This window comes from Dendropsophus ebraccatus, chromosome 1 (assembly GCF_027789765.1).
Source record: "Dendropsophus ebraccatus isolate aDenEbr1 chromosome 1, aDenEbr1.pat, whole genome shotgun sequence".
Lineage (NCBI taxonomy): Eukaryota > Metazoa > Chordata > Amphibia > Anura > Hylidae > Dendropsophus > Dendropsophus ebraccatus.
In genome coordinates this window covers 138,127,181-138,150,227 of record NC_091454.1, presented here as the reverse complement: position 1 = coordinate 138,150,227, position 23,047 = coordinate 138,127,181, and the positions used below count along the sequence as shown (strand labels likewise).

Here is a 23,047-nt window from a genome sequence, read left to right as displayed (position 1 = left end):
ATTTTTTTCCGTAGTTTGCAAGGGCCCTAAATGAGAATTTCTTTTTTCTGCTGATTGTCTTTGATACCTCTGTTCAAAATACAGGAATAATTGATTTAGATTAATTTGCCTCTTAACCAGCACAGTTCTGAATTTGACTAGAATTGTGAATTTGATATAAGCCTTGCCACCACTGTAGGAGAGGGAAGTAAAGGAAGGTCTTATTAATTTAGGCAGGCAATAAGTCTCAGATTGGGGGGGGGGGCACGTTTGTGGCCACTTATTGGCTGAAAGGGTAGGTCATGCACTGATGTCTCAGAAGTAGGGAGCTGTGGGGCCTCTGATTTGTTTCAAATTATTTTTTTATACACTAACCCCACTATAATAAATTATTTAAAAAAACAAACAAACCCTTTTACCATTACTACACTGATTCTCATATTAAACTTGCCAAAGGTATACAGTATACGGTCAAGCTTCCATACATGTCCTGGTTGAGAGCAATGATCATATCCTCTTGAATAAATGAAAATGATGTCACAATAAATTTTTATCTGCATAGATCCTAACCGGTGAATGCTGCTGAATCATTAGAGTTGGGAGATTTCCAACAAAACATTAATACTTCCTAAGTTTATTGAAAAGAAGGGCTGGCCTTGTTTTACTCTGTAATGCTTTGTATGTAAGTAAATTAAATGCAGTGTTGGGGAGCTTGTGTTCCAGTCTCCTGAGATATTAGTGAGATCAGCAATGTAAATGTAAAACTGGAGACCTATTATTTGTATACAGATTTGCCATCTCCAAGACAGAACTCATAAAAGCACGTTAGACAAAATAGGGGTTCATTTGTTAACAAGTTGAAAACTTCTTATTAACAAATTTCTGTATGATAACATTTCATGGGTGTATACCCTAAATATGTAAGATAATTAAAGTTAAGATGCATAGTGAGAAAAACTCGTACAATGAAGAATTACGTTGTGATAAAGTGAAGAAAGCTTCCCGATATGAATTAAGGATTATCCATTTTACTGCCATACAAATGAAACAGTCTATAAAAGCTTAATTAGATGAAGTATTTAATCTGTTCTATAGACACTATTGGTGGTTTCCACACCTAATCCTTTTCTCTGCATACTAAGCAACTTTAATATAATCATCATAAAGCAAATAATAGAACTGCTTTTGGAAATGACCAAGACTTAGCGGCTTCAGTAAATGTATGTGCGTGTGTGTGTGTGTGTGTGTGTATATGTATATGTGTATATATATATATATATATATATATATATATATATATATATATATATATATATATATATATATATAAAATTTACCCTATACCCATATTTTTATTACAAATAATTCTTGTCTTTTTGAGAATGTGGAATATACAAGCACCCATCAGCAGCATACTAATTCAAAGTACTTTATTGTAGATTAAAGAGGTAATACAACATTAGAAATAGCATAGCAGCTTTCTTCAAAAACAGTGGTATTAGTGGTAACATGTGGTATTAGGGCCCTATTACAATTCCAGATGACTTTTTGTAAACGAGCACCGGTCTCCTAGATCGCTGCTCGCTTACTGAGCCCATACACTGCCTGATAATTTGCAGCAAGGGCGTTAGTAATGTCCGTGCAGCCCTCGTAAAAAAAATATAAACTACCTACCTGTTCACACTCCCTGATGTCCTGCTAGCTTCAGGCAGCTCCTGGTACTGTGTGAATTCTTAGGCCGCTCAGCCAGTCACCTGGGACAGTGCTGCAGAGCTGTCCTGGTGATTGGCTGAACAGCCTGTCACTGCAGACGGTACCGGGAGCTGCCTGAAACTAGCAGGACATTAGGGAGTGTGAACAGGTATGTAGGAGTTCATTTATTTATTTATTTTTTTTACAGTCATCAGTTGTTTGCTGCACATCACTATTACATGTAGCGATGTATGGCTGACGCCCGATTTTGGGTCTGGACTTAAACACATGATCAGCCAATATTAATTTAATCGGCTGATAATTTTCTCTATTACACGGAGCGATAACTGTCTGAATTGATTTGGCCGCTTATGGCTAAGTATAATAGGGCCATTAAAGCACAGCTTAAAGGTGAACAATCTGCACAAATATAACCTGCTGATAGTTCCCTATTGTGTAGGATGCGCCGAGCATGAAGGTATTTCTCTTGGAGATGCATCCCAAGGACAGGAATAGTGCTGTTCTGAAAAAAAAAGCTGTTGTGTTTTCTTTAAACTGGTTTGTATTAGGGTCCTTTTACATGGCCTAATATAGTAATGCAGACGAGTGCTGATCAGAGAGATTGACGTGTAAAAGGACCCTAAAAGTGTCACTGTTTTAATTTTTTAATAGTCCAGGTGGTTTTAGGAAACTTTGTATTAGGGTTTATTAGCCGAAAAGTGCATTTTTATCATGAAAAAGCAGTTTGAAGCTCTCCCCCCGTTTTCATGGTTTTCTATGGAGATGGGAGGGGTGGAGAGAGATGAGGCACCAAAACAAGACAACAGAGTTAATTTACAGCTACATCACTGGGCTATCTCCTCTTAAGTCAGCACTGACCTCTCTGACCCCTAAATACTGCTCCTACTGTGTAATCCTTTGTTCTCTGCTCCCTGCTAATGACTAATCTCCCTCCTCCCCCTCCCCTCTCCATAGGTTACACAGGGCTCGACTGATGTAAGAGTCGGGATTTCCTGATAATGAGCAGTGAATGAGAGAGCGGGGGGAGGGGAGGACCCGTGGAAATGCTTTTTGAATGCAGATAATGGTATATTTGCCTAATAAACCCAATTACAAAGTTTCTTCAAATCGCCTGTATTATGGATTTCTGCAATAAAAATTAAACGACAGTGACACTTTAAAGTAATAGTATTTTACTGTTTTTAGTAAAATGGACATGTGTCCAGAAGAAATTTTCTGCTATGAAATCAGCAGCATGAATTTCAACAAACCCAGTTTAGATTATTAGGGCTGTTGCTGTAATTATGTGACTAACTAGCTAAATCCCAATTCTCACCCTCCATAATCCAGAGGTTACAGATAGCTGAGCTGCTTGAGGGACTTGTAGCTCTCCCGGCGTTATGTATCTATATGTTGCCAGGGGAGCTGTAAGTATTAAAATCAGGGCTGTGGAGTGGGAGCTAGTTTTGACTGGAGTGGGAGCTAGTTTTGACTGGAGTGGGAGCTAGTTTTGACTGGAGTGGGAGCTAGTTTTGACTGGAGTGGGAGCTAGTTTTGACTGGAGTGGGAGCTAGTTTTGACTGGAGTGGGAGCTAGTTTTGACTGGAGTGGGAGCTATATTATGAGCAACATTCTAATAGGACACCGGCCCTATTACATAAGGGTGGTTGTGGAAAAGTTGTTGGCCACTATTGGGCAGTTTGTTTCTGAGCTGGAAGAGTCTGTTGTGTGTGTGTGTGTGTGTGTGTGGGGGGGGGGGGGGGGGGGGGAGAGATCTGTGCTGTTCTCTTCCTGGATGACTGTATATGAGCAGCAGTGTAATATGAAGATATCCTGTGTAATATAGAAGAGGAGGAGAAGACATAAGTAGTGTAGCAGTAACCTCTGTCCTCAGTGTGGTGTTTTCTCTTTGGGAGAAGATTGTGTGTTTTTCTTCAGTGTTCTATGGCTGCAGCTGTGTGTGTGTTATGGCTGCAGTAGGCTGTGTGTGAGCTATGACTGCAGCAAGCTGTGTGTGTGTTCTATGGCTGCAGCAGGCTGTGTGTGTGTGTGCGCTATAGCTGCAGCAGGCTGTGTGTGTGCTATTGCGTGCCCCCACAGTGACCTTCTATATCACTGTGTGACCTCTATATGGCCGTGTGACCCCTCTATATCACTATGGCTGACATCTATATTACAGGTATCTGGCAGTGTTTCTGTGTGTATGGTGAAGATTGTCAGCAAGAAAAGACTACCTGCTCCATCTAGTCTAGTGATGGAAAACAGAAAAAAAAAAAAAAAAAAAAAGGAAAAAATTGGTCAGCTCTCCTAGAACACTGTTCACACTAGGCAGGAGCACGTTGCCATGGCTGAAATTGCAAACACACAAAAACACAGAAAAATGCAACAGCTCACCGCAACAGCAAGATACAGACCCACCATAGACATGAAAATAATTAAATAAAAAGCAGCCCCCCCAACTGCCCAAAAAATTCCCACAAAAATAATGAGTCTAAATAATGAGTCAAAAATAATGAGTCTAGACTCATTATTTTTGTGGGAGTTTTTTGGGCAGTTGGGGGGGCTGCTTTTAATTATTTTCATGTCTATGGTGGGTCTGTATCTTGCTGTTGCGGTAGTCTAGTTATGAGTAGTTCAGGACATGGAGGCTGGAGACTGGCTGCATCCACTGCACACACTGGAAAATCTGCTTTGTATGCAGTATTCCTTTATTCACTCAGAAGTCGCCCCAGGATCATGTAGGACATTAGGGAGAAGCTGCTGAGCCAGTGTGATAAATAACTCCCCTGGTATATGACTGGCCATTTATGAAGGAGCAGGAGTCTGAGTCGGGGGTCGGAGTCTGTCCTGATAAAATTCAGGAGTTGGAGTCGGAGCTGCGGCTTACCGACTCCACAGCCCTGGTTAAAATCTTTGCGGGAATTTACTGGTAGTCACACGGCTATATCATCCATGGATTACAGAGCATGGGAATGCGCCCTGTAGTGTAGGAAATGTCTTTTAATGGTGTAAAAACTTTTATTGAAGATACCTGACCAACAGATCTCTGGGCAGGGTGCTTGGTTAGATGTTAAACATCTTAAATCCATGAAACCTTTTTCACAGCTGTTTGTGGGGTTGTTCCTTTTAAGCACTTTATAGGAGCAAAAATACTTTGTATCACTTTAAAGTTTGACTTTGGCCAATGGGCTTGCTGGGAGGTTATAGATTATGCCTGCAAGTTTGCAGTTTTGTGTAGACTGTAAGGAGCTGCCTGATATAATGAAGGGTGTGAAGGTGATATATTATAAAGGTCTCCAGGCGATTAAGTGTGCCTGGGCAAGTATTTATCTGCTCCTGACTCCAGCAATTTTCTTAATGCGTGTGTTATAATCTTAGAGCTGTTGGCAGTGTGAAGCAGTAGAAATGTCCTGGCCATCTGTCCTTGTTACTGCAAAAGTCGTGATGCAGATATTAAAAACATCTGCATGGCACAGATCCCTGGTAGGCAGACACTCTAAGGAGAAGTTGAGAAGGAAGCAGAATTGGTCTACTTCTCATTTAGTTAACGTGTTGCATTCAGCAATGCAGAAACAAGCAGCTGTCAAATGAGAATGATCCGGGCAAACTCCTTATATCACCTTGTCTAGTTCACAGATGCCCTTTCTATGTAGTGCTATGTAATGGGCTAGCTAGATTTGCATTCAGGAGTTAATTATCAGAGATAAATAACATTTTATGATCAGTTCAGCTAATCTGAAATGAATTCTTTGCCATTGTTAAGTAATAAAACAAATGGATGAACGTATTACTGTTCATTTTAGGACCCAAGTAGACTACTACCAGGAGCAGCCTGTGCTCTCCCCTTATAAATGTGACATGCATTTACATGTACAGGATCTGCAGGAGATTTGGTGGCCCAGATTTGATTTGAGTCTCCAACTTCAAGTCTGGGCCATCAAATCTGCTACAGATCCTCTACGTGTGAACGCATTCTAAGCATGAACTCCTAATTTAACATTGGTAGATCGCTCTAGGCTACTAGGACAAAATTAGTGAAAAAGTGGTGGTCAGAACATGGCCGACATGTTCCATACTGGTGTGAAATGACCCCATTTGCACAAAACCCAGAGAATATTGTGTCCTTAGAGGGTAAATAAATAAATTGTATGTTGGGGGGTGCCCTGTGTTGGTCACTTTAAGGCTCTAATAGCTAAAGGTGGACGTACACTGCCAGTACCAGTTGGAACCATTGTATAATATATGGAAGAGAATGCTGTTCTCCTTACCTGTCAGTTCATGGGGCGCCGGCGGGGATCTCACAGGTTCTGTAAACCAAAATTCTAATCTTTCTGCATAAATATGGAAACACTTTTTTTAATTTCTAATAAATGATTTGATTTGGGTGGGGGGTACATAGCCAGACCTTTGGTCTGTGGACAACACTGCCTAAATACCTTTTTTTCTTTTTCGTTGTCATAAAGGGCTTCTATTGCTATTTCCTATTCCTTCGTCAGTTCCTTTTATTATGTTCCTGCATCCCCTGTGCCTGCCTGTAATTTTTTATTATTTTCATGGGACTTCTCATTTAAAGTATCACTGGACAGTGCCACCTAGGCGGAGCTTCATGGCAGATGGGCCATCTCTCTCACCTTGGAGATGGGGCCAAACTGCGGTGAAGCCCTGCCTAGGTGACTCTCCACTGATGGAATGAAGCTATTTTAGCGCAAAAAGAAGACACCTACAAGTGTTATACAGGTGTATATCGAATGTGCAGTATCCAAGTGTTGTTGATATGCATCCAGATGTTGAGAACTGTGCATAGAGTAAGGGGGGTGACAATATCACTGTAAGCTTTAGCTGTCCAGGTATGATGGCAGTTGAAGTTTCACAACAGCAAGAGGACCAAGAGTTTTATAACTCTGTCCTACATGATCAGTCAAACCTCCCCTGACTTCTGGACTCCCACATACACACATTCAGAGAATTTTGCCAACATCAGATGGTGTCTTTTAAATGGGAATTCCCAGAATAATTCCCCTCCTTAACCTATTTTAGTGTAAACTAGTGATGCTTAAAGCTAGTGGACTCAATATTGTCCCAGAAGAGCAAGATCCAGAGGCCAAATGTGTACAGAATGCCTTATTGTAGCATTGAATCCCCAAACACAGAACAGATAGAAAACAGATTGGATGTGCTGTGGACATATGGTTAACACCTTCCCACGTGGCTGAGAAGAGAGAGTTGCTTGGAGGACAGTCACCCCTCCTCACAACCCTCTTTTAATTTGTCTGGAGCTGTCAGTCACTCTCTGATGTGTGGACATCTAGGGCACTGTGTGTCCCTTAGGCAGCCTGTGTACACTTTGTCATAAGCTGCATTCCCGAGGTCTCCAGTGACCTCTGAAGATAGAATTATGCTTGCTGTGCAGTGCATATTCTGTCTCATACGCTACATATGCTATTGCAAGAGGCTATATAAGCCATTTGACTGCTTTCTATCACAGCACTCATACATACCAATATGTATCTGTTTACTATTATCTGCCTAGACACAATTTCATGCAGTTGAATAAACAGAATGGAGACTATCAGTATTGCAGAAGTCATATTGAGTCTACTAAACAATCTGTTGTAGTCTAACAATCACTTTGCACACTTCATGGATCTGCATTCATTCTACTCTGTTTAGCTGATGTGCTTGTTTTTAAATATGATTAACTTCTCTTACCTCTGAATGTACTGATGCAGAAGTAACTAAAGATTTACATTTGTTTTACATTTGTTTTAATACCTTTTCAGCAAAGTGTTAATGCATGTTCCCCTTCACAGCCTGTGACATTGGCATAACACAGAACTTGGTGATTTGCAGGTATCATTATGTAATACAATTATGAAACCATCAAATATATAAACTCTTAGTTATAAAGAAACAGTCAGTCGTTCTGTTAACGGTAACATTACTATGGTGCCCTAGGATTTACTCTGCAACAGAGTATTTGTGTATAGGCGAGAGACTTAAATCATGCCCAGCTAGCAGTGATGGAAAGCTCATCTTTGACTGCAAATCTGGTTACTGGTTCATCATTAAAAAAACAAACAAAAAGGGCATAATGCATTGATGTGAAGGCACCTCTGTTTCCTATAGATCAGGCAGCGTGAAACAACTGACAGGCTCCCTTTTATTATACAATCACTTATGTATAATCTGCAGTGCAATTAATTTTCTTACTCATTGGCTTCAATGGGTCCACAGTGAATTGTTTGTGGTATTGCATTTCAGCTCCACTTCAATAGAACTGATGTGAAAAAACACACAAACTGAGGCCAAGAGTGGTGCTGTTCCTGGAGCCATGTCTTTCTAAGCCTGGACAACTCCTTTAATTTATTAAGCACCTCCCACTAAGAAAAGTAATGGTGCGTTTACACAGGCACATTTATCTGACAGATTTTGGAAGCCAAAGCTAGGAATGGATTTGAAAAGATTTGAGTGGGCAGTTTCTGTTAACTTCTGAAGGAGGAGAAGGACCACAGCAGGTGGCACAGTACATGATGGAAGCAGCAGATGAGGGATGTATGCAGGCGTTATATTTTATGAAGCCCAATGGGGGCACTCACCCAGAAGCTCCTCTTAAACTAACCTTTATTTCAGTCAATGTAGCATAACAGCAGTAAGACAAGAACACAACACTGAACGATGCACAATTATGCAATGGCTGGGAAATTTGAGTGGGTCAGAAATGCTGAGCATTTATTTTTTTGGGATTTTTTTTTTTTTTTTGTCAAAGTAACTTTTTTTTTCCTTAAAATAATGTAGTATAAATGCTTCAGGTTTTCCATATTAAAATCTTCAGCAAAAAAGTGCCCACCATTTACCCTGACAAACTAGGCTGTCATTGTATTGTATAAAATGGTTACCAATGAATGTGAAACCTTGTATATACTTACAAGGCTTTTGACTTGGAAACTATGGGATCTTTATTTGTAAAGGACAAATCTGTGCTAGTTAGTTTTTCCTTTTCCTCTTGCTGTTACGTATAGAGCATAAGTGCTCAACATTGCTTAGCACAGCAGTTGTACCCTCTATATAGGAGACAGGAAAACAGAAGATCCTTGTGTGACAGCTTCTGTCATTTTTCAAAGGGAGACCGGAGGCTCCCACCTTTAAGCAGTTCTCTGCAAGAAGCCTATTGTCAGTCTGAATATCTGTACCAAGATTCAGCTGCAAGAAGTAACTAGAGATTGTTTTACTTGCTTTGATATGTATGAGAGATGGGATATTCCTTCTGAATGTCCCTTCATTTAAGTAGTTTATCAAAGTGTGTCAGTCAGCAGGCTGTCAGTTTAATATCTGTATAGATTAAGAGTATCAGAATGATTCCAGAAAACAAGATCACCTCTCTGCCCTGCCAGGCTCTTCATGATATTGCCGCTCACCAGCCTCTCTCCTTGACAGGCTGTCTTCTATTAATGGTAGGAGGTGCAGTCATTCCTAGCATTTAATGTAAGCTAAATGGAGCAATGTCAAAGAGGTTAGAACTGCTTGATAAATGCAGTGTGCCATCTGCTTTTGTGATTAAAATCATGTACACCCTCAATGAGGGATGTTTGCAAGTCAAGCTAAATGGGTCCAAATTTGAAGAAGCAAACCTAATACAAAAAAAAGGCAGTCTATTAAAAGTAGCACTTACTCTAGGCGAGCAAACACTAGCTATGTATTAACAGGTTATCCAGCCACGCTAAATTCATGGCCTTGCCTCAGGTAAGGCTATCAATATTAGATTTGCAGGGATCTGACTCCCAGCATCCTGCTAATAAGCTTTTTCAAGGGGTCTCTTTAAAGTTTACCTTTGCTTATACTTGCAATTGCTGTACTGTAGCAGTGGGTGGTGCAAGGGACTGCAGCATTGTCTTGTTTATTTCGGTGGGACAGTGCTACAGTAGCTTGCATTGCTCTGCTGATAGTACGGCCTGTCATTGGCTTGGTTGCAGCTTTGCCATTGTGAAAACCTTTTGCTGTGATGGGTTAGTGAAGTTATTCTGCTTTTATGGTGTGTAGTAGTGCTGGTATGTGTAATCTCATATATTGCTGTATATGGCCATATGCCAAAATTCTAAAGTTATGTCATATATATATGCTTTTTGTGCAGTACATTTCATATTCTTTAATGTTCATATCCCATCTTAACAGCGGCAGACTCCTGGAAATGTGACACAGAATGAGGATCTTTTCTTTGTCATTGGTCTCATTGTGTTTGATGGAGGAAGACACGGAAAAGCCAGTGCAGACCCTTGACAGCGTAATGTCTAATAATGGTGATTCACTTTCTAGAGATTATTCATAGCCGCTTTTTACACTGACAGCTGACGACTGTATTATGGTCACCAGTAATTTATGTAGAGATCAGTGTTCCTTGGTTGGAATAGGTTCTTGCTAAAGTACATAAAAATATACATATTTGTTCTAGAGACTTGATACTTTTTATGTTTTCCCAAGCCCTTCATGCCGCTTGCCTCCAAATCTGATTTAGTCTCTTCAGCCCTTGTCCTGTATTGCACCTACATTATACATGATTGAGTGATTTGTGTTCATACGCAGAACCAACTTTTAAATGAAGATATTTATAGTTCACATAATGCTATTCTGTTCTTTTCAGAAAGACTACATAAAATTACCTTTTTGATTTGCCTCATCAAACTACAACTTGCACCCATGAGACTTTAAAGTCATTGGGTAGCATTTATGTACTTGACTATGGGAGTTTTTTTTTTTCTTTTCTCCTTTTCAGAGGCTTTTGCAGGCTGACCTGCAGAGTACAGCTTGTATTTAAAAAGTAGGCCATGATGAGCTGCTTTGTGTGCAGTTTACTTCCCCTGTAGCACAGGTTCATGCTAGACAGAAAGTGTGCTAGGCAAGGTTCAAAACACTTTTGCGTCCTATTGTAACATGCTGTATTTCCATCTTTTAATAACCTTTCCAAACCAATAAAAAAAGTTCTTAAGGGAACCTGTCCCTTTTTGGGTATAGGGTGAGATCTAGCAGTCAAGGCAGGTAGGGAGGGAAGTAGCTGCGGGGGAGCACTCCAGTGACCTTATGTTTAGACCGCATAAAAGTGATACCTGGTTTTCTTTTGTAGAGACTGCCATACAAGTACAGCACAGTATGCAGGACCTTAAGACAATACTGCCTTACATGTACAGTGGTACCTTGGTTTAAGAGTAACTTGGATTAAGAGTGTTTTGCAAGAAGAGCTCACAGTTTTTCAAAATTGTGACTTGGTTTAAGAGCATTGTTCTGTTTTAAGAGCTCCCTGTACTGGGTGTGAGGGGGAGGGGCATGGTCTGCACACAGTGGTCTACAGCCCTGTACTCTGACCCAGGAAGTCTCCCTCACCTTCCAGATCATGGCAGATCCACTTCAGGCTGGGGCTTACATCAGAGGACAGGACTGTGGAGGTAATCTCTCTATAGCAGGCATGTCCAAACTTTTTTCAAAGAGTGCCAAATTTGATGAAGTGAACATGTGCGAGGGCCGACCATTTTGCTTGACATTCTTTGGACCATTAACATGAATGCAAATAAACTTTTTTTTACAAAGTTTATTGAAAACGGCATACTTTTGATACTTAAAAAATCCCGGGGCACACCACCAACCAAAATGGCGCAAAATGACACTAAAACAGTACATATTATACATATAGTTAATAATATAGATTCTAAATGTATTTATACTCACTCAGTGTGAAACCTGGCCCTGTTTCGATAAACACAAAAGGGATATCCCTGTTTCTCTCCCCCATCCCCATGTTTCTCTCCCCCCTGCTTCTCCCCCATCCCCATGTTTCTCTCCCCCCTGCTTCTACCCCATCCCCAGGTTTCTCTCCCCCCTGCTTCTCCCCCATCAGAGTGCGCATGCGCTCGAAACGCGTCTAATCTATGGGGTCACTGCATGTTGGTGTTCTGCTGTGCATTGCAACGAAACTGAATAAAAACAAAACTTCTTTGCCAAGTGCTGGACTGTGGAACATTTTCTCTTAAGTGCTCCTAATAGCCTTACCAGACAGAGGACTAATTAGGAGACATGCCTTCATCCTCAGCTTTCAGCAGGTTAGTGGTCTGCTGATGGTTTCCCTATAAAGGCTCTAATATATTTTAACATACATAGCATACAATAGTGTCTACTTTCATGTGGGGCTCAAGCACATGTCTCAGGATCCCCAGCTGCAGTGACCTCATATCATCACACCTGCCAGTGAGGGGATCCCTACTTTGCAGCCCAATTGAAGACTTATGGTGCGTTTACACAGACAGATTTATCTGACAGATTTTTTTAAGCCAAAGCCTGGAACAGACTATAAACAGGGAACGGGTCATAAAGAAAAGACTGAGATTTCTCCTCTTTTTAAATCCATTACTGGCTTTGGTTTCCAAAATCTGTCAGAAAAATCTGCCTGTGTAAACGCACCATCAAATGCTTGCAGCCTGTGTGTGAACGGCAGCCCAGGGCACTGAGAGCCCTCCACTCTGCATTACTATATAACTGTACCTGTGTCCTGAGGACAGTAAAGGAAGACAGTCACCTTAAGATCCTGGAGCTAGGGAGGTCCCTGGGGAGCATATATTGTGTGGTAAGACCAAGAATGTTCAGCAGCCACTACTATACTTGGGCAGCTTTAGACAGCGGAGATGCTGCTATAATTTTAAAATATCACTTTATTTTTTCCCAGACATGTTTTGCCAGAGGCTGGTGTCTTCAGGGAATATAGTGGCAAATGATCTTTGTTCTTCCCTGCAGGGTGTAGTAAAACCTTCCATATGACATCAAGAGCCATCCGTCAAGCACAGTCCAATCATAATTCTTAGCATCATGGTATTACTGTCATTCACCCTATATAATGTTTAAAAGACATTTTAATCTGACCAATACATAACTAAGCATTCTCAGCCACTCTGATGAACAGAAAATAAGAACTACTTTTGGGCAGGGCCCTCAACTGTGGTATGTCTGAATACCTTTCTACCTACAACACAGGCCAAACACAATGTGAACCCAGGCCAGCCCCTTTAGCTCCAATCAAATCTAAAGCCTTGTACATCTGGTTTCTTTTTTTTTTTTTTTTTTTTTCCTCCTTCACATAAACGTCTATATTTACTTCTATCTCTGCATGAAACTTGTACTGCTTTTGTATTCATATGCACTCTGCTGCAGCTGTAGAATTATTCCAAGCATAATGACTGAAGCATACATATGGCACCACTAATCTGCCATGCGAGTTTGGCACTCTGTGGGTCCTTAAAACCACTTCAGTTTCTGTCAGTATCCTCCTGTTCAAGCTAATGATGCCTCAAATCCTAGCTGGTGGATCACATTGTAAAGCCATGCTAGCATTTTTACGAAAATGTCTTGTGTGTTACTTTAAGAGTTTCTTGTAAACACAGAGCTTAATGTTCTATCCCCTACAATGGTTCTCCTGACAAATGAGCCTGGTGCACAAAGAATGTATCCAAAAAGTACCTAGTATGTGTGATCTAAAGGTTAGGAGAGGGTCTTCTCGTTAAAAGACAAAAAAATAAATCTGGCTTCTCTCAGACACTACTCTCCAAAAAGCTACCAGCAGTTCATGGGAAAGTGTTTTTAAGGTTGTGATCATATTTTATGTAACAAGATATTGAGATGAACCCAGGTTGTTGTGACAGTAAATGTCTATAGCAGAATATTAAACATGTGTCATTTTTATTCTAACAAAAGTTGATGGGGGATGTTATTACACATGAAATTAATTATAAACAATAGGTTAGTGGAGGTACTTTAGGCAGGTTGAAAAACTCTAACCTAAAGTGTGCTAAGTAGTTTGGACTGCATGCTTATATACTTTTTATGTCATGATATATCATAGTAAACCATCATGAGCCATCTGAGCTGTGGTCAGTTTAGAGGATTGACAGGATACAGTAGCAAATCTTCAGCTGTTAAAGTATGGACTTCTTGATGATACATTTTTGTATGTAGGTTTATGGGAATTCACCTATTAAAGCCATTGTCATGCTGACAGCGCATACCCTGACCCTTCCTAAAAGGAAAGAATTGCTTGAAATTGGTCTAAGAGTCTTTTTCAAGTATTGAAAAGGTTACAAACAAGATGTTTTGAGTGCCTGGCAAAGGATACTGATTTATTGCTGGAAAAAAATCATTATTTTTTAGACACCCAAAGAGGTGGAAGAGAAATGTCTTTCATTACATGTTTCATTTTTACAAGGCCCTCTTGATTGAGACCAAATCCATCCCCATGATCGTGTTGGGCATTGATATATAGTATGTATGTTTGTGTAAATATTGTAGCAGCATTTATGCCAACATAATTATTTTTTAAAAGAAGAATTATATGTATGTGCATGTATTAGGGCCCTTGCACTCTGAGTAAAAGAGGCAGAATTTACAAGCAGAGTCTGCCTGTCCCATCGCTTCGATGGGATTTCTTGTGAGCCTCAGTTCTGCTTGTGTGCCGCTCAAAGAATTTACTTATTGTGTGCTTATTTTCATTTTTTTTATTTTATTTTATACTTATCTGTTTGTGTTTTTTGTATGCCCAGTTATTCACACTTTGATTTGCTTATCAACTTTTTTTTCCCAGCAGGATAAGAACAAAAAGCTCCGTCCTCTTTATGATATTCCATATATGTTTGAGGCCAGAGAATTTCTGCGCAAGAAACTTATTGGAAAGAAGGTAAGGTTTTGTATCATTGGTTTTGAATATTTATAGGCTTGATACGGAAGCAATCTCTTGGTGACATTTGCTTGTTGTATTAAAGAGGTACTGTGAAGGGGGGAGGGGGATATGCCCTGCAGGAAGTGGTGTGTTTTTTCCAGTCTGACACTTTGCTCTCTGCTGCCACCTCTGCCCATTTGAGAAAGCATCCAAGGCCTGGCACTGGCAAAGGTGACTGCAAAACACCACTTATGTATTTATCTGTGCTGTCAGTTTCCAGATCACTAGCAGTGTATACTTACCATACTGCTTGTGATCAGCTTCTGGCCTCTCTAGCCTTCTGGACGCTGACTGTATCTTCTGGCTCTGCCTCCTCCAGCTTTCAATCATTTCAGTAGAGGCAGCGACCTGAAGTTACAGCAGCAGCTGGAGAAACAGATGCTGCATCAAAGCGGCGTAAGTATGGACTGCTTGTAGTCTTTAAACTGACAGCACAGATATATACATATCTGTGCTGTCAGTTTCCCTTTATATTTTTTGGCTACACAAACCCCAGTTTACAAAGGTAGATGTGTGGCCAATAGAGATATATTTTAAAGCAGGTTCTAAACAGACATGGCTGATAATCTGGTTTGCCCGGACTTTGGATGTCTTTCGGTGTTACTTTTACATGGGCCGATTATAGGACAAAGCAGCATTTCTATTGACTCTCCTTGATGTCAGTCGGCCTGTGTAAAAGGCCATTAAGCTAGCTGACTAGGAGAGAGACTGCTAATTAAAATGTCACACACACTGCCCCTGCGACTAGTATGGGCATCATCAGTTACAGGGCAATGGCCATTAACATTGTTTTACATGACTGCACGTCCGCATTGCCTTCAATGTAAAGAATTCACAGAGAGCAGAAAAAATAGGCAAATGTGATTAATGTCATCAAATGTACCAGTTGCAGGAAGAAACATATTGTTCAAGTATGAACATTTGTATGACCTAAACCACACGGTCACAAGAAATTCTGCATTCCCTAGAGCAGCATGCAGGGTCTGTAAAATCCCTCTATTTTTATGCCATTGAAAAGGTAGGCATGTTGTTGAGGGAAGGTGATATGAATTGCAGATTGCATGACTGTGAAGCGTATTGGATGTACCAGTTAAAAGCATGTTGTCCGAATGGTTTTAATCTGAAGAGGGAACAATTTATATACCAGTCGATAAAATTTGTTTGTCTAATAACAATGTATTTATACCACTATATAGATAATTAGGCCTTATTCGCACATCCCGCAAAGTTGTCTGTGATTGCGGCTCTGCAATCACAGATCAACTTATTGCCTATTAATTTCTATTTCAATCCATTCCATGAAAAATGAGTCACATTTTTACTGGTTGAACTTGTGGATGCAGTTACGGATTATTTTTCACAGATCACGGAGTAAAAATATCAGACCTATATGCGGACCTGAAAAACTTGTTGAACATGTGAATGGAAAATAGTTTGTAAAAAATATACTACATGTAGTTATTATACATATGCAGATATAGCTGATAGACACTCTGGGATCCTGGATAGAAGATTATTGATAGAGATATATTTAATGTCATCAGCATAGAAGTGGTAATTGAATCCATGGGATTCTGTGCTCTGCCCCAGGCCAAATAGATTAAGCAATTTGGTATGGTGAGGGGTAGAGATGAGGGAGATGCCGATTGTGTGGTTGGAGAGGTATGATGAGATACAGGAGAGAGCCAAACCTGTGGTGCCAAAGGATAAAATAGTTTGTAGTAGGAGAAAATGATTGACACTGTTAAAAGCAGAGAATGGCTCATGGAGCATGGGTTATTGGCATGCGGGTTTAACAGATATTTGGCCAACTTGGTTAATAGTATTGCCAGCCGTAAAGTGCGCTAAAACATGGGTAGTTGTCACCAAATAAAACAGTTGTAACCCCACCCCCCTTGGGATACCTAAATTAAAGCTATTTTTTGAAAGCAGTAATACAATTAAATGCTTTAGTCTTGTGGTGTCAGACATGTTTTCAAATCCTTTTGGCCTATACTCTCTGAAGAAGAAAGAAGTGACATCTGTATTACTTGTGTTGCTGTGTTAGAAAAACAAATCTATGCAGTAGTCAGTCATTAAATGTTCAGAATTGGCATGTAATTAGATATTAAAGCTAATTGGCTGAGTCTTGTTAACCTTTGTAACAAATATTGGAAAGTTGCTGTTTTCCTTAATGGCTGACTAGACTAGGACAATGTCATGATGTTCAGCCAGAAAAAAACCACAAATGCTTTCCGGTGTCTTTTTCAAATTGTTAAAGTGCACCTGTCTTTTCTGTTGCCTTAGGATAAGCTGCTGTGTGTACATGAGGAGCAGCACTATGTACCCATCATAGCTCATATGTGTATGTACTGTACGCTATGGGTCCCCATTTGGTAGCAGTCTCTTTGTAGTCCAATTGCAAGCCATAAAAGGGGCCATATCTTATTTTTCAGGTGTCTCCACATATTTACTAAGGGTTTCTTGATGTTTTTGATGCATATACTTTACACTAAACATTTCATATAGAGCTTGTAAAGCGCTTGACTCTGTCTCTCCTATACTTTGTTGAGGGGGCTGCTGGCATGCAGTCGTCGCATGTATGACGATGACGTGTGTAGCACTACAGGTGGTGCTCAGCAAACAGACCATTCGATGTACGAAAATAAGAATCCAAAGCAGAAGGCGGCAACTCACCATACATGTGGGGCTTTATTAAAGGCAAATACCTGTCATCGGTTCACAGGCAAAGCAATCACATCTCAAGTGTGTCCCACCTTTCATTTTCCAAAGAGTCTGTGAGGAATGAAAGGTGGAATCTGATTGGTTGCTAGGGGCAACTGAGCCAGTTTCACTTTACACCATGTTTGATAAATCTCCCCCAGTGTTTCTTTATTTCAAAAGGTGTGTAAACAACGGTAATGTTTCAGTGGGTAGACACCAGTGTATCAAATTGGCTCACAGACAGCTGTCATCTGTGAACCAATTTGACAGATGACATCTGTCACAGGAGGATTATCTGCCGAAGATTTGAAGCCAAAGCCAGGAATGGGTTTGAAAAGAGGAGAAATCAGGCTTTCCTTTATGACCTGATCTCTGTTTAATGTCTGTTCTTGGCTTTGGCTTCTGATCTTTGGCAGATAATCTTTCTGTGTAAGTAGACCCTTACCCGCTAAAACATTAATGACTTCACGCTGTGAGTTTACAGCGAAATCCGCTGCTGATCCTGGTAGTGTGTAGTTGAATGGGTCACATACCCGCAGCGGAATTTTCATTCCTCTGCCAGTATGTGATCCGACCCTTTTAACCCCCCGCAGCCCCCGGCCCAGAGCATACATTACCTCGTTGGTGCTGAGGCTGTGTGTGATCATTGAGGACCTTTACACATTGCTAGTGGATTGGCATTATATTTCGTTTAGAGGAGGGATCTACAATACTCATAACTACACTGAACATCAGAAATAAAGCCCCCTCAAGGTAGGTAAGTTGAATAAGCCTGCACGTCTACTGGGAAGCACAATTCATTGCAGTCGATATAACTTGACAAACACTGTTGAATTTCCTGTATCCCGGCAGGGGTATTGCCACTGCTTCCCCTGTTGTGAAGGAGGTGGTTCTGTTACAATCTAAGCAGCAACTAATTATATGTGCTGGAAGTATTTAGAACGTTTTCTAGATAAGATCATTTTTATTGGATTTTCAGTAAAACATATGAAATACTAATCCTGTGACTAACATACTCCCACTTTGGGACAGTATTGAGTAGTTACTGTATAAATGACCCGTCCTCCTTCAATATTCAGTCAAAACACGCAACAGTTTTTCGCCAAAGCAAGGATTTGTGTATATAGCAATGTTTGGTGTTATACAGCAATGTTTGGTGTTATACAAGCCTCCCAACATAATCAATATGAAAAATAGGAGGCCATTTGCTTTCATCAATAATTGATGGAATTGTAAGGTTGTGTTTCCAAGTTTGCAACAGCAAATGGGTCACCTTCCTGCAAGATACAGAACTCTGATTACTCCTACCCCACCGGTAGCGGCTACATAAACTGGTATTCCCATCTCTACTAATGTATAGTTAAACTTGTAGGTCTTGGGAAATGATATGTTTGCAAATACATTCGTTTAGCAAACTTGCCTCCTCTTCAGATTTTCTCGTCAAGTAGTGCTCCAAAAGTATTTTTTGTTGGTGTGTGTGTGTATATATAGTTATAGTTTGGATGTATCTATACTTCCTAGAGTATTCCGCGCTGAATTTGTCAAGAGCTGATTACGAGCTGAACACTTTCCTAGCGGAATACGCAGGGATTCTGCATACATTCTGCTCGGAATTCAGTGTCAGTTGATTTCAGGCGGAAATATTTCCTTGCGTAATCCGCCCCTTTTGCTCTGTGTGAACGTAGCCTTACACAGTGCATTAGTGTATGTCATAAAGAATTCTTCTGTGTAAAACAGGTACTCCAGAGAAATCAACTTGGCTTGAGGCAGTGCACACAGATATTGTTACTTTGAGCTGGTGCCACCTAAAGCTACCTGTTTTTCAGTGTTGATAGGTAGAAATCTGTCCTTTACATATATTGTGATTGGGGATTAGTAAACCTCGAGCATGCTCACGTTTGGAAAAACCGGAGTGTACAGCGTTTGATTACCATTGGCTGAAGAAGTTGGATGCAGCCCTAAGGCTACCTGGAAAACAGAGCCATGTTTTCCAGGAATCTCTTGGGCTGCTGCCAACGTTGTCAGCCACCAGACTTAAAATACTAAATAATTGGATTCAAGCACACAATTCCGGCTTGTATCTAGCTGCGATACATTGTTTTTTTTCCTCCTCTGATCAGGAAATCCTGAAAGTACTTCTGATGCTGTGCTGCACATCTAGTTTCCTGACTGTCAGAAAATACAGATGATTTCCTGACGCTTCCTAAAAGTGTCCGCATCAGTATTTCCTGACAGTAAAAACTGACACAGATGTGTGCGTGAGGCCTTACTTTAACTCCAGCTTAGTGTCTGCTATCAGTTGTTGTTGTCTTGAACTTGAGTTGTGAAGCTGGCAGAATGCAAAATACCTGCAGATGGCACAAGTGCATTGTTAGGGTGCGTTTACACAGACAGATTTATCTGACAGATTTTTTTTTTTATGTCAAAGCCAGGAACAGACTATAAACAGGGAATTGGTCATAAAGGAAAGACTGAGATTTCTTCGCTTTTCAAATCCATTCCTGGCTTTGGGCCCTATTCCACCGGACGATTATCGTTAGCATAATCGTTAACGATTAACGATCTCAAACGACCGCTATTGCGAAAGACCTGAAAACGTTCACTCATTTCCATGGAACGATAATCGTTACTTATGATCGTAATTGCGATCGTTTCTTCTTCCGTATTTCTTCGCTATTGCGTTCGTATCTATTGCGAACGACCGAACGATGTCTTATTCAATGCGAACGATTTGCGAACGTTTTGCGAACGAGCAACGATAAAAATAGGTCCAGGTCTTATAAAGCGATCAACGATTTCTCGTTCGGTCGTTAATCGTTACTGCATTTCAACCGAACGATTATCGTTTAGATTCGAACGATTTAACGATAATCTGAACGATAATCGTCCGGTGGAATAGGGCCCTTTGGCTTCCAGAATCTGTCAGATAAATCTGCCTCTGTAAACGCACCATTACTTGTAGTGGTATCTAGCAGTTTGTCAGAGAAATCTGTAATTGCCCTAAATATGCTTTAGGGTATAAACCCACACACCGTATATGCAGCGTATTTACTGCTGCGATACGCAGCAAATACGCAGCAAACACGCAGCAAATACGCAGCAGATTAGATCTAAATAACTGAACTCAGCATCAAATCTGCACCATCAAATCTGCTGCGTATTTGCTGCGTATTTGCTGCTTATACGGTGTGTGGGTTTGTACCCTTAAAAGGGATTTGTTTTTGATTCTGTGACAGTTTCACGGCAAAAAAAATAAATAAATCTTATCACATTTTTCCTAAACTACCCCAGGGTAGGAGTAAAGTTCTGATGTGCAGTTTTTACACAAAAATTAAAGTAGTTAACAAGAAACAAAGCCCCCTCCGAGAGTAAAAATTTTTGAAAGGTGCTAACTTCGCTTTAAGGCCTTTTAATAACCTGCCTTGTGTTGTCAGGTTTCCCATTTAGTGTACATTGCGCTGTCCTTTTTTAGGATTGCTGATGTTTAATACCTTTAACCATTCCAGAAGAGATAAGCAACCTAAATGGTTTGAGAGTGCTCTGCATAACAGAATTACCAAACTTATACCCTCTGCAAGATATACAAGCAAATCATTTTTAGTTTGATCATAGTAATGAGTTTAATTTATATCTTTTATTTTGACAATCTCTTTTGTACAAGGAATATTAGATAATTTCATCAGTTTTGCTTGAGTCATATTCTGCCGTTTCAAATGCAGCAAACCTGCCTTTAATAGTATCAGACTTTAAAGAAGAATCTTGTCGAAGAACTCCATGGCATTACAATTCATGTCAGGGAAAAATGTAGCTTGAGCTTTGCGCTGCTGACACTATTCGGTCATGCAGCAATTTAAATAGAAAATCATTCTTTTCTGGATTTTCCAGCTTTTTTTTCCATGTACATTTTGGAACATCCCATCAGTAGTATTTGACCTGCTGGTGTCCTCGACAAATGGGCAGTGATAATCTATTTGGTAGCTGAATCGTTGTAGATTTTCAATGGTTTCCTCACTAAAAATATCCAACAAATTGCAAATTTAGAGGGACATTTATCATGTTAAAAAAAAGCGTATTTTTCAGCAGAAAATGGCCCGACGCGAATAAATTTATTCTCAAATGGCCGTTCTGCAAATAATACACCAGGGGGACGGGGCGGGGGTGTGGAGGGGGCGGAACGGGGGGCATGGACTCAGAGTCTGCTCAATTCAGCATTTGTTTCGCTGAAAAATAGTCAGGAAACCTACTCCAGCTCTGAGCCTTTACGCCTGTACATAAATCTCCGTAGTCTCGGAGCAGCAGGGACATTTTTTAGTCCGGCGCAGAAAACGCCGGACTTAAAAAATGTCCCCCTTAGTGTTAACGAATAAGGCTCCAATCTGTGATGGGACAATACCATTGTCTGAGGGTGGGATTTACATAAGATCACTGAAAGACAATGATAAGGTGTAACTGTGATAATTTGTTTTAATCTCGTGCTAGGAGCAGCATACACAGGTGGGGATCAGTGTGTGCACCTATGGGCTTTTTGTGCATTTTATTTTTTTTATGGAATCTCCATAAAAGGGAGTTCCGCTTTAAAGTCTACGGTCAAAAAAGACAAAGAAGCCATTGTTACCTGTCCGTGCTCTCCTGGTGTCCTCCGGCATTAATTACAAACGCAGTTATAATGGAATTATGAGCGAATTACCAGAGATGAATGAATTTACAGTAGGAACAAAGCTAACTGCTTTGTTCCTATCTGCATTCTGCTCATCAGCCTGCGGACTTAGATGACTGCTTTGCTCCCTGCCGCTCCTCCACAGGTGATGGAAAAAGATGGATCCAGTCCTGGGAAACTTCTGCCAGGACTGGGTCCATCCTTTCCCAGCACCCGGGGAGGAGTGGCAATGAGCACAGCAGACCTCAAAGCATGCAGCCTGATGAGCAGAATGTAGCTAGGAACAAAGCAATTTGCTTCGTTCCTACTGTAAAGTCGCTTAGCTCTAGTTATTACAATCATTTGTATACTGTGTGGAAGTATCTGAGGAAAGATTATCACTTAAATTTGAACAATTTAATGATTTTTCTCATGATTTTTCAGTGTGATTGCGCATATGCGTTCAGAATGCATCTTGAATACGGTGAAAACCACAACCTCTTTCTCCCCCCAGTAGCCTACAGTGTGTTCGCATTGCGCGTGCAGCAGCCCCCTTATTGTACAAAAAAAAATTACATTGAGAATGGCTGCGTCTTTACAGCTGTGCCAAGACTGTAAGGCAGATGAAGGCAGCTATCCAATGGTACCAACGGTTTCGGGGGCGGTGGCAGGTTTCAGTTTAAATGTTGTCCATTTTTAGATTACTTTTTAATGTTTTACTGCTGTTTATATAGAAAAAAAAACCTGTTCTTATTGCTCTGCATTCCCCCGATGCTCTCCTATGGGTCTCTGGTGTTCCCTCTTAAAGTGACTGCCTCCACTTCCGTGACCAACTTGTCTTGGGAGTTATGCCCTGCTCAGCCAATCACTAACTATGGCATCCTCCTTTCTCAGTGATTGACTTAGCGGGCTGTCACTCCCTAGACAAGTTCCTCTCAGAAGTGGAGACTGCTGCTATCACTGTGGGACGCCGAAGAGGTAATCATAGGCTCCCCCCCATATAGCAGCAGCAGTATAATATAATTTAACGCTGGACAGCCCCTTTAAGAAGAGACAAGCACTTATCATGAATTTGTAGCATATCCTTAAAGTGTCACTATCATTTCACAAAACTGTCATTTCAATGACACTTTAAATTCTTACAGCCAAATGCCAAATTATTGTAGTTCGAAGTCAAGTCAATTTCATTGGTCAGTACCACTTGTTCTGTGATTATATAGACTTAGCTCAATCATACCTTCTGTAACTAAGTGGTTACATCTCTGTCCGGTTTCTCATGAAATAGATCGCTT

The 23,047-nt window shown here is 40.5% G+C and overlaps 1 protein-coding gene across 2 annotated transcripts in view; it reads left to right on the top strand.

Moving 5' to 3' along the window:
- Positions 1-23,047, top strand: part of SND1 (staphylococcal nuclease and tudor domain containing 1) — a 502,890-nt gene that overhangs the window by 87,862 nt on the left and 391,981 nt on the right. The window contains exon 11 of one of the 2 annotated variants that reach the window (XM_069979511.1): positions 14,285-14,374. In XM_069979511.1, the coding sequence (XP_069835612.1) occupies positions 14,285-14,374 (90 nt within the window). Of the gene's footprint in view, positions 1-14,281; positions 14,375-23,047 lie in introns of both variants that reach the window. The other variant, XM_069979502.1, reaches the window with a different exon arrangement.